We start from the raw sequence: 12,785 nt of genomic DNA on the forward strand, positions 1-12,785 counted from the left end.
GAGCCTGGAGATGAAGATGCTGCAGGCAGCCAGAAGAGAAGTGTCCGGTGCGATCCAAGGGTGGATTGAAGCTGAAGGGAACCTGAAAGCAGAGGGGACAGATTCTGGGTCACTCAGCAGTGACCAGGGTGGAACCAGGAAGGAACCAAGCAATGTCGGGCGCAATCAGGTGGTTGTCGAGAAGCTTGTCTCCGCTGCCTCGTGGACTCTGGGGCATCGAGGATGTCCAGGAGTGGATCACGAGCTGTCCCACGCAGGCTCTCGCTGTCGGCGGTGTCGGCCTCCGGATTGGAGCAAACAAACCTTGGCAAGCACAACCCACGCAGGATTCGAAGATCGCTTTTTACTCGGACCAGGAAGGTCAGAGCAGGTGCTCCTTTTCAGGGGAGCGAGGGCCAGTCCAGAGCAACCGGACTGGCAGGTCAAATTCAAAGGTTCGTCGGTACTGGGGCCGCTAGCCAACGGGCAAGCAACCGGACCAACGCGTTGAGCCAACAGATGCAGAAGGGCCCCCCGCAGCACTCGGTGAGTTTAGAGGGGTGAGCTTCGGTGCAAGAGTGGCTCAGGGCTGGGGCTTCTCAAACCCCAATGCACAGCTTCGAGGGAGTCTCGGGAGCTGCACGGTCAACGCCTCGCGGTCTTTCCAAGATGGCCGGCCCCACGCTTCAGGTCACCTCCACGGGTCTCAGCTCTGCAGGGACTGTGGATCGGGCTGTTAGAAGGCAGGCACGCTGGGTCTTGTCGATCTCTGTCGCTCGAGTTCCGGCAGGAACTGCAACAAAGCAAATGTCGAGGTGCTGGATGGTGCCTGTTTGCACAGGGTGGTCACTCCTTGACCACAAAGGAGATTATTCAGTCTTCTACGTCGAGTGGGATGTCAAAGGGTCCAGGGTTTCGTTTCATAAGTTTCAGTCAGGATAATCTGATGTGCGTTGGCACTGCTCCCACTCTTATACCAATCTAGTGGCCTGGATTACCTGCTAGGTCCCTCCTATGGGTGGGACCCAGGAAGGGGGTGGTTACACCCCTTTCCCTTTGTCCAGGGTCGCGCTGGGACTGGGGCTGGTTTGCCCCAGAACCGGTTTGACCGGATTATGCAAGGGGAAGCCTTGTGCGCCCCAGGCAGTGTCTAGTTTCTTTCAGCCCTCACTGCCCCAATACACTATCTCCTGTCTGGGGAGGTGTAGCCCCTCCCTGCGACAGGAACCCTTTGTCCTGGCCTCCTCTGTCAAGTTTGGGTCAGCAGCAGGAGGTCAGACTTGTGTCGGTGGCAGCGGCATCCATTTTGCGATGCTGAGACTCTGGTTAGGATTAACCACGTTTTAGTAAAGTAACATGTCTCCTCCCTCTAGAAGGGTGGAATGCTATCCCCGTCGCCAGGACTGGCGAGGGGATAGTATTCCAAATCGTATGACACCTTACACGACATGTTTTGATAAGCACATAACCGCGATGGATTATAATGCACTTAAGAGTATATGGTATGGCATTATCCTGGAACAGCTCAGGGAATTGGTCCCGACAGCTGCAGACAGGCTCAGCTCATGCTAAAGCACCATCTCACATAAAACCACGCACTCTGCCTCCAGGATTGTTAAGGCCTGCCATAGGAGTGACTCATAGGTTTATATGTGTCCAGATATAGGTTTAGATATAGGTATACTATATCTAAGCAAGGGGTGATTACACCACCTTGCCCCAGCTGAGTGATCAGCCAGTTGTGTCAATTTAAGGACCAGCCAGGGGTGACAAAAGATATACTGCAGCCCCTGGTAGGCCTTGGATGCACCTATGCCCTTGGCACCTATGGTGCACTGTATAGGGGCTGACAAGGTGTCCAGTACCAAATTGGTTATGTACCTATAGTACATGTCTGTGAATTTAGAGAGAGAACAGCAGGCTGTGGGTCTGATTAGCAGGCCCACAGCCACATTAAGTCGAAAACCAGTGAAGCAAAAACCAAAAATTGGGGTGACCATAGGATAGCAGACCCTACTCTCCTACAGCGCATACCCCAATTAAGTTATTGGTCATGACACAGTGGTTGGAAGGGTTTCCTGATGCGCAATCCACTTCAAAACTCTATTGGGGTTTCAAGGAGGTTTTTAAGGTAGGTTACCAGGGTCCCCGTTATAATAGATGGTCTGACAATTTAAAATCGGCTAAGGAGTTGCCTCAAGTGGTGCAGAAAAAATTGGATTTGGAGATACAGGAGGGCAGGATAGCAGGCCCATTTAAGCACTGTCCTTTGAAGAATTTGATGATATCTCCGTTGGGCTTAGTTTCCAAAAAATTGGCAGGTGAATTTAGACTAATCCATCCTTTATCGTGGCCGGAGGGCCAGTCTATTAATGATTCATTTCCCCGTCAGACTCCAATGTGTCTTATACATCTGTTGATGATGCACTGAGGATGGTACACATAGCTGGGAGTGGTGCGGAACTTGCTAAATGTGATATCCAGTCGGCGTTTTGTTTACTGATCATTCAACCATCAGACTTTGATCTGTTGGGCATGTTTTTCAATGATTCTTTTTACATAGACAGAGTCCTCCCAATGGGTTGTTCGGTGTCATGTGCACTTTTCGAAATGTTCAGTACTTTTCTTCAGTGGTGTTTTTGTCGGAAAAAAAGTGGTCAGAAACAGGTATATCACCCTTTAGATGATTTCTTGGTTATTGGCAAAGCCCAGTCACATCAGTGCCACAGATGCCTGAACATTTTCCAGGAATTGGCTGAGGAGTTCAGCGTTCCTTTGGCTCCGGGGAAAACGGAGGGTCCGGGTACCAAACTTACATTCTTAGGTATTGAAATTGACACAGAACTTATGATGGCAACGTTGCCAGCGGCTAAGGTGAGTGAGATTAGGTCATTTTTATTGGAGATCATTGACAAGGAAAAAATTCAGCTCAGGCAGGTTCAACGTCTATTGGGCTATTTGAATTTCGCTTGCCATGTGTTGCGTGCTGGCAGGACTTTCTGTAGACGTTTGGGGATGGCGATGTCTGGGGCATTTCTCCCTCATACAGGATTAGGCTCACCAAGCAGATTAAGGAGGATTTACTAATTTGGCTGCAATTTTTTAGGGTTTTTAATGGAGTCTCTCTATATTTTGTGGAGGATGATACCATCTGGCATTTTCAAATTTTTTCAGACGCCTCTGGAGCACATGGCTTCGGCATTTTTTGGGAGGGTTGTTGGTGTGCGGGAAAATGGACTCCACATTGGCTACAACAGGGCCGAAGCATAGCCTTTCTTGAATTGTTCCCTCTCATTGTGGCTGTTTTAGTTTGGGGGAGGAGTTTAAGGACAGGAATGTTCTTTTTCATACTGACAATATGGTTGTTGTGGAGATAATTAACATGCAAAAGATGTGCGTGTATTACACCTGTTGCATGGTTTTATGCGGCAGAGTCTCAGATTAAACATTCCATTCCAGGTGTTAATAACTCAATTGCGGATGCTCTGACTCCATTCAATTGGCAGAAATTTTGCAGTTTGGCGCCGGGGGCGGATGGCTGCAAAACTTTGATCCCACAAGACATCTGGGCGCTGGGGGAATGAGAATCGTTAATCTGGTGAAAACTCTATAGCTCCTTCTACTAGACACAGTTATTGTTAGGCCTGGTTGGAGTTTTTAAGTAATGTTAAATTACACCAAATGGATTTTTTTCTACAGAGGGTATCAGAGAGGTTATGTTACGGTTTGTTTTGCATTTGGTTAATTTGGGGTTATCTCATACAACAATCTCAGGAAAATTGGCCGGCATTTCTTTTTATAGTGAGTTGTGGTGGGGACAGGAGTTTACGGGGGATGTTTTATTAAGGCATATGTTGAAGGGTTTGGGAAGGGAACGTTCTTTTTCTTCAGAGTTGCGTGATTCAATCACTTTTCACATTTTGCAACATATCTGAAAGCAGTTAACAGTGTACTGTTGTGATTTGTGGGAGGTTTGACGTTCTAGGCTTTGTATGATTTGGCTGTTTTTTGGAGCTTTTAGAATTTCCGAGTTGTTAGGTTTGCGGGATCGGAAAGGCATGCAGGTAGAAGATATTCAAGTGCAAGGTGAGTTGGTTAGGATTCTTTTGAGAAAGTCAAAAACTGATCAGCTGGGTAAAGGCACTTGTATCTTTGAAAGATTAGCGGAGTGCAGGATTGTTGTCCAGTAAAGGAATGGGAGTCATTTTTTGTTTCCTTAGGCCTGCAACGTGGGGACATATTCATTCACAAGAATGGGAGCAAAATGACTAGTGGACAACTTTTGGCAGTTTTACGTAAAACGTTGCCATTGTTGGGTAAAAACCCCGCACTTTTTGGGACTCACTCTTTTCGGATAGGGGCAGCCACTGAAGCGTACAGATTGGGTTGGGGTTTGGATGACATTAAAAAGATTGGGAGATGGAAATCTGATTGCTCCACACGTTATGTAAGGAAATGAGATGATATTTACTATGTGGACTAATTTTGTTTTTCCCCCGCATAGGTCGTGTTAAAAGTTCAGGGTCATCAAAGAGGCGGACATGGATAGTGGGCCATTAGTTTGTAAAATGGTCAGCCAGTTTCGCTCAACAGCAGATTTATGGCCGAGCTCTTGGTTTGCCTACCAAGGGACATGAAGTTGCATGGCAGGGGAAAGGGGGATGAAGTGGGATGATTTATTTCCTATGCTTTCTTGAGCTGTCTTCTGCTAGAGGTTTCCCTGATTTATTAATAATGTATTTGGGGGAAAATGATCTGGTGGCATTTTCTGGTTTATCCCTTTTGAAAAAAATGAAATTGGACTTGGCGGTGCTCAAGAATAACTGGGTAGGTACAAATCTGGTACGGAATGAATTTATTGACAGGCACCATTGGAGGGGAGCTCGCACAGCGATGGAAAGAGCTCGCAGAAAACTCAATCGGGAAATTTAAATCTTTTGTTCTGCAATGGGTATAAAGTTTTTGGCTCATGATAACATACGGGTGCGGAATATAATCTTTTCAGGGAAGACGGGGTGCACTTGTCACAAATGGGCCAGGCATACTATTTAATGGATTTGAGAGATCTATTGGTGGACTTTTGGTGCGAGAATCTCTGGTGTTCATTTAATATCCACTAAGGTTTGTGGCAGCAAACAATTTTTTGTTTAGGGGGACCAGGAAAACTCTCTGGCTTTCCTGGGTGGCGTTTTTTCTTGGGGGTTCGATGGTTTGGAGCTGGCTTATCCTTCCCTCTGGGGTGGGGGAGGGATTGTTGGAAAGGTTGATTGGGATTGTGCATTTCATGGGGTATTTTTGATGAGAAGTCTTGTGGGGAATATTTGGTTGAATAGCAAAAAGTTTCAATAGTAAGGACAATGGGGTATTTATTCCAATAATGTTTTTTGTAGCAAGTTTCTAATTTATGTTGCCTGGACTAATAAAGGGACCTTTTATGCGAAGTACAAATATTTGGTGTGGTTGTTGTTATTGTGCAATGGGGTCCCAAGAGGATCACGGCACGAGCCGCTGTCCCCTACAGGAAATTTGTGCGGTGGAACTGTCCACACAGCGCGTGAGGGCTCTGGGCAGGCAGGGGGCGGGGCTTATCAGCACGAGCAAAGGAGGCGGGGGTTAGGGAAAAACTGAGGTTTTTAGGTGAGGAGATTGGGAGGATTCGTTTTGTGACCCACCCACCCTCCCTATAAGAAATACAAACATTTTTTTAAAAAGTCACGTTAGGTCAGGTAGCATTTTTCTGGTTCGCTGATTTTCATTTAGGGCATTTTTTCTTGGGGGTTGGATGGTCTGGAGCGGGCTTATCCTTCCCTCTGGGGTGGGGGAGGGGGGTTCGAAAGGTTGATTGGGATTGTGCATTTCATGGGGTATTTTTGATGAGAAGTTTTGTGGGGAATATTTGGTTGAATAGCAAAAAGTTTCAAGAGTAATGACAATGGGGTATTTGTTCCAATAATGTTTTTTGTAGCAAGTTTCTAATTTATGTTGCCTGGCTTAATAAAGTGATCTTTTATGCTAAGTGCAAATATTTGGTGTGGTTGTTATTATTGCGTGACGCTTGACTCCTGTCAATCGAGCCCTAGGATGCACAAGACTGCGTTTCGCATTAGCACGTCACATCGTGTCAGTCACTGTCAAGCGTTGACAGCCGTATGCGGAAGCCCTGAGTTGTGCACAATTGGCACGTCATGACGTACACGTCTTTGACACTGACAGGCTCTTCTTTAAATTCCTTTACGCTGCATCCGACACAGGCCACGTGATTAATCTAAGGAAGGCTTGATTGAAGGTAAGGCACGTTAGCACCCCGCTGTCAGTTGCTTTTCAATCGTGTACGTTTGATAATTCCCTCACAGTTTTGCTGATCGATAGGCTGTTCATAAATCAGACGACTTGTCCTGCCTTTTAAATAGGAGCACTTGTCCTGCCTTTTCTGACCCTTAAAATTGAATGCGCTCCCAGATTTTCCGACTACGCTGATTACTACCCACATGGGGTTCCGTTATTCTTTATCCTGAGATTAGGCCGTACATAAATCGGAGGACTTGTCCTGCCTTTTTCTGACCCTTAAAATCTAATGCGCGCCCGGATTTCTCGGCTATGCGGATTACTTCCCACATGGAGTCCCGTTATCCTTTCTCCTGTGATAAGACTAGAGCTGTTTCTATGTCCAACAAGCTTAAATAAACAATCAACATTCAGCCACCATTTTTAATGCATACCAACATGTGTATTGACTCTAATATATACATTTTCTGGCTGTGGTGTGTAGCACCTGGTTGCGCTTGACATGCCTGCTTGTGGCTCCCCCATCTTATCTCTCAACATAAAAATTGAAAGGCTTGACTATTCATGCATGTGCAAACCTATTCACTTGTTGAATTAAATGCACCTTGTTTAGATTTAATTGGGGTGTACTCTGGATCATTTTCCTCTCTGAGCAAACTGATTAATCCCAGCTCCTGCTAAATTCTAAGGTACACTTGTTTCCAGTCAATTGATTTCTACGGGGCTACAGTCCTCCAAGCCCCCACCCACCTTACCAACCCTTTATTTATTCGCTTCCTTCTACAATCCAACCAAACTGTGGTTTTCGCATCTTTAATTCTTTTAAGGACCACAAGTGGTACTGGTAGGTCTCGGACCATCAGTTGCTTACGACACTTGTATGAAACACTCTCCACTCATTGTTCGATCATTCCCTTCATATAGGCTGTCCACATCTTGTCCTGAAGAAGACCCGCGGAGACTAACGCATTCACGCACATTCTTGGGTCAAGACATCGATGTATCCTGACAATCCATACCCTAAGGTCTCCACCCCATGACAAATAACAGTATCCAAAGGAGGGCTACTGGAGACTCGAGCTCTTAGGGATTGATGTCTATAAATGATCAAAACATTTTATATGCTGTTTTTATACAATTACACTGTTTATATTGCCTTCACTTAAACACCTTGCCACTTTAAAATCACTTATTTACTTGTAAGTCACTTCTTTATCTTTCCAACTATGAACCTCTGTTGGTGAAAGCCTCCCATATGCAAAAAGAAAAATAGTAAAATATACTAACTTTGATTTATCTCATCTTAGTTTCTTCTTATTTTTCACATTAATGATGGAATGCTAAGAAATTGATCCACCAGCAAGCAGAGGCAGGTTTCACAAATAAAACCATAAAATGGAAAAATAATACATTTCAATTGGGAAAAATGAGGAAACATGTGAAACCAGATTCAGTAATGGCAAACCGTGTGAAAAGCGCTGCTAACCGCACCGAATTAACATACAAAAGAACCCTGTTCTTGAACACGTTCTTTCAACCTTAAAGTGCACTAACAGTGCAGCTCTTTGTGTTTTCAAACTGCAATGCATGAAAATATTAGAATGTATTTTCTTTCACTGGCAGCACAAACGCTCAACTTCTTCTTCGCAGTCATAAAACTTCAGGAATACGTCCTCGGTTGAGCCATTAGATTCAAACCACCGTCTAAGGGTCCCTAGAGCTTTGAGGGCGTCTGCTTTGGTGGGGAGGCTGTCCAGCAGCTCCTCGCGGCCCCTTTCGCCCTTCTCTTCCTCCTTATACATGTAGTTACCCTTGGGTTGGCAGAAAGTGATTTCCTCTTCAAGGTCAATAAAATGGCTGAACTCCTTGTGACTTATGGCCTTTGGTGGGGGCGTATTAGACAAAGGGCCATGGTTGTGCCTCCCTGGGTTGAAGCCAGCTTCTGAAAAGCACTGCTCGACAAGAGCAGGGGGCACTTTCTCCCAGGCTGCTGCGATCATATGGATGGTGTCTAGCATTGTCAAGCTGTTGGCAATTGAGACTGGAGATCTGTCTGTCTCGGTCCTGATGGAGGATATTTTTCCCAGGAGTCGCCCCTTGTAATGGGATTTGAAATTCCGAATGATCTCCGAGTGCAGTGGGGACACTGCCCGATCGTGTCGAGGAAGGAACACCAGCTTCACGTTGGCCATCTCGGTATCAGGCCGGACAAGGCCATGGCCTACAATTAAAGCAACATTTCGAACTTGTTTTCCCATCTCCCGATCAAAGTCCACCAGCCACTCCAAAAAGAGATCAAATGTCATCCAGCCATTGCAACTGCTTCGGTATACTGCTGGTAATCGGTCATTGTTCGCACCAAAGAAGCAGCGCCTGGGCACATACCTCCCAACCACCACAGGCTTCCGTTTCTCACTACCACGACTGTTAATACATAAGAGCACACAGATCCCTTCCTTGTCTTCTTTCGACAAGTTACTTGCCTCAACAGACACCATCTTATGGAGCAAACATATTTCTTTACAACTGAATATGTTTTCTGGCGTGTAATTTTTTAAGATCTGTGGCAGCGCGGTTCCACCACTGTCCTCACAGATTGTGTGGGTAATGTGGTTAGCTCTGGAGGTGTAACTCTGGCCAAAATAAACATTGTTCCTGCGTTTCCAGCACACCAGCCACCCAATGCTAGGAATGAAGTCCTGGCCCATGATGTCTGCCAGCTCCTTGGCTTTCTGGAGCAGCATTGGACCGGTGACAACAAACATCTTAGTCCTGGCAATGTGGAACCAGCAGAGGAGAGCTTCGTCAATGCTACTATACTTGGACTCGCGCTTGCGCTTCCGCTCATGGTTGGCAGTCCCGCTGCCCCAATCTGCAAGCAGCCTTTCCTTGTTCTTGCAGATCCTGGAGACTTGTGGTTGGGAAACTCCGAATCTTCGAGCCACCTCTGACTGGGACATCTTTGACTCATCCAGCATCTGCAAGACCTGAATCTTTTCAGCCAGGGACAAAGCATGGAGCTTTTTCTTTCCATTGAGTTCCATCCTGATTACACAGTTCTTACTGGCCCATCAATGATCTAGGAAAAAAAGATTTTTTATTAAAGAACAAGAGAAAGTGAGTTATAGGACACACATGCTTAAGACATACTTGTAAACATACTTGATCAAAGACTGCACAAGTACATAGTATAGTGAATAATTGAACATGTATCATTTTCTTTCTTCTACCCACCCTAAGCATTCACGTCTTTAGAGTGACTATTGAGATTAGTTGCAGTTTTTGGCCTAGAGTTTGATTTGTAAGACTGAGTTTAGATACCTTTTTTCATTGGGTAAAATAGAGCTTCCATCAGACGGGTATTTTATTGGTACCACTGGCTATTTGAGCTGGTGCAATTAGTGAATACATAACACCCATATTATAGTCACAATTTCTATAATTGACCCCTACATATAGAAATGCCTATGATGTTATTGCCTACATTTGGGCTCAGCCTTGGCCAAACACTGGGAAAAAAAACAATTGTGAGAATGTGGATATCTGGGAATGTGGAGTACATTGTATTAACAAGCTACCCAAGCCTATTCTCGGCTTGTCTAGTTAATATTAACTCCATACCAGAAGAAGGCACTGTCGCTTCTCAGTGACTGCTTCTAAACCCCACTGCCAGGCAGCTGGCTGCCTACAGTAGATTGCTGAGCACTTATGGAGGTTTAGCGGTGAGACCTGGGAAGGAACGCACCATGTGCGAGCAAGCACCAGGCCTCTATGATGGAAGGATGGATGGAGATGAATAGAGGTGAAAACTAGAGAGCTCAGCCGGGCAAATGAAGATTCTTGCTGATCATGCACTGTACAAACAGCCTTAAGATCTGCTGCCCAGTGAGTGGGAACAGCCTCTGTTTACTTCTTATGGTCCATATTCCTATGCAGAGGTTGGAGCAAAGTTCACCCCACGGTTGTATTTGTGTGCCTGCACACAATGAAAATGCCTGTAAAAGCTGGACGGACACTTTTTCACTTTATCTACATCTTGATTTATAGTGTGAATTACTCAACTGCCGAAGCCATCAAAACTCCATGAGCCACATGCATCAACCCATTTTGCCTTAACAAATGGGCTGATTCATAGAATTGGCCCGTTCGCAAACACAAAACAGGGTATTTACATGTATCAAACCGTATTTTGCAATTCAGTAACCGATTACCAAATCACAAAATGGGTTGGCTTTTCGGTATTTGGAAGGGGCGTGTTCAGGGTGTCCCTTCCAAATAGCGACTCGCAGTGGTATGTATGAATGTTTTCTGACTGTGAATGCCGTCGCAAAACAACTCATTCGCAAATGTGAAGGGGCCCACAAGGGACCCCTTTGGGAAGGAATGGAGGCATAAACGTTTTTTAATAACAAGCAGTAGTCCCATGGACTGAATTTTGTTTTTAAATGCAACCCATTTTCCTTTGAGAAAAATAGGCTGCATAAAAAAAAAATGCTTGCTTTATTAACAAGCAATCACGGACATGGTGGTCTGCTGACCCCAGCAGGCCACCATCCCCGTGATTTTAACGATACCTAGTGGGGTCGCAAATTGCGTCCTTCCTCATTAATATTATTGAGGTAGGTCGATTTGTGAGCCCATATGAATCGCTAAATGAAATTCTTGGAGCTTCATACATTTGGAATACTGATTACCTAATTGCGATTCGTTGAAAATCACAATTAGGTTGTCACTATTCCAAATCTTGATACATGTGGCCCTACGTTCCCAAGTAAATGTTGCAACTGTTAACTGTAAAGCTTTCACATTAAAAATATCTTCTAGTGAGTGGACTCTGTAACACTGGTGAATGTATACACTATTTCGCTTAAATCTTTTTCTCTTTCAGGCTGTGGACCAAACTGCAATGCATACGAGGGCAGAAGGGAAGCCTCCTTTTGTGAGCAAGGGAAACAAGAGATGCAAGCAAGACCTACTAGGAGAAAGGAATGGGGGTGAGAAATGAAAAGGGAAAATAAAGAATATAACATAAGAATATATAAGGAAATTAATTGGCAAAAGAAGTAGTGGGTGATAGGAGAGTGAGTGTGAGTGAAAGGAATGTATGTATACAAATTGATCTAAGTCAATTGTACGATTAAATAACTTCCTTGAGACCATGAATTAGATGTGCATTTATTGTGATGTTCAGCAGGCGTGGCTCCCTCAGGCTTTGTGAGCCCTTGAGCCTTTTCAAGACAGCAACACAAAATATTAAAGACACAAATCTATCCCTCAGACCATATCAACTAAACCTAAGTAACAGAAACGATAAAACAGGCAAAGCGTTTTGTGTGAGACTTCTACAGCAAAGCTGAGACATTAAACACAATTTGTGCAAGAATGCTATACAAGATACCAAAGTGTGTGCTTTGTGAAAAATGAAACCGAGTAAATTATTATTTAGAGCTATTCAAGTTTCATAAATATTGTTCTGTTGCGTATGCCCATAGCGAATATTAGGATTTTTAATTGGTACCAAGGTTTGGCAGAGTCCACAATGTGATGGCTAAATAAAACACAAGTAATGAAAAAATGTGCATTATTTAATACAGAAATATAGAAAAGGTATACTGCCCCTGGTCAGGATACCTATACCCCTAGTGTTACTAACTGTATCTACATGCAGGTCATGATTTACCAAAGCTGTGCATTTTTGTCATGAGCTGCACCAAGCGTGTGTGAGTGTCCTTTTGAAAATTATAGGCCTGATTTTGAGTTTGGTGGAAGGAATATAATCCATCGCAATGGCAGAGGACATTACGTGTGCAGGCCCGATAAAACTCTGTCCCTCAAATTTAGAGATGCCTGCTGGCCAAGTTGTCATATCCGTACCTTGTATTTTATTTAATCTCATTTCTGTTGTCACTTCGACTTGACAGTTGTATATGCTCAGCTGCAAATAAATGTTCTTTTGTCCATATGGTTATATTTGTAATGATCTGGTTGGGTGTTTCTTTTCTGTGTTCTTGGTGACTATTCAATGTTATGTAGATGTTCAGTAGTAGTATAGTACTCTTAAGATCTGGATTCCCAGCTAGAGGTATATAATATATATTGCTTGTGTGCTAACATAGTGAATCAGTTGTATTCTGGGATATGATTTCTAGTCTCGTACGTTCATCTTCTTGCTTTTGTTGATACCCAATGTGCAAAATTGAATTCTGTAGACAAGTGTAGAAGCCGATAGTTACCTGTATAAAATATTCCAACAGTATTGTTGCTTCATTATTTGAATTCTGAGGAACAGACATATATTTTGATGTTAGGTGATTTCTTGTAGGTTAGTGGGGCTTTTTAGGTAAATACCTTTAAAGTATTCCACCAGATTTTAGTATGCACACGTTCTTGTTTAATATACATCTAATGTTTTGCACACGTTCTTGTTTGATATACATCTAATATGTTAAAGTAACAGAGTATTTGGTGACAAATCTTATATAAGTTTCAGCCAAGACATGGCTGTGTGAGAGAAAGCAGCG

At 44.1% G+C, this 12,785-nt stretch overlaps 1 protein-coding gene across 2 annotated transcripts in view; it reads right to left on the reverse strand.

Annotated features, from left to right (window-relative positions):
• Window positions 1-6,684: 6,684 nt before the first annotated feature.
• TIGD3 (tigger transposable element derived 3) overlaps window positions 6,685-12,785 on the reverse strand; it is a 61,518-nt gene continuing 55,417 nt past the window's right edge. For both annotated transcript variants that reach the window (XM_086938564.1, XM_086938565.1), the window contains one exon: window positions 6,685-9,343. In XM_086938564.1, coding sequence (XP_086794690.1) covers window positions 7,878-9,308 — 1,431 coding nt within the window. In that variant the 5' untranslated portion in view covers window positions 9,309-9,343 and the 3' untranslated portion in view covers window positions 6,685-7,877. The remainder of the gene's footprint in view (window positions 9,344-12,785) is intronic.

This window comes from Lissotriton vulgaris, chromosome 9 (genome assembly GCF_964263255.1).
Source record: "Lissotriton vulgaris chromosome 9, aLisVul1.2, whole genome shotgun sequence".
NCBI classification, from domain to species: Eukaryota; Metazoa; Chordata; class Amphibia; order Caudata; family Salamandridae; genus Lissotriton; species Lissotriton vulgaris.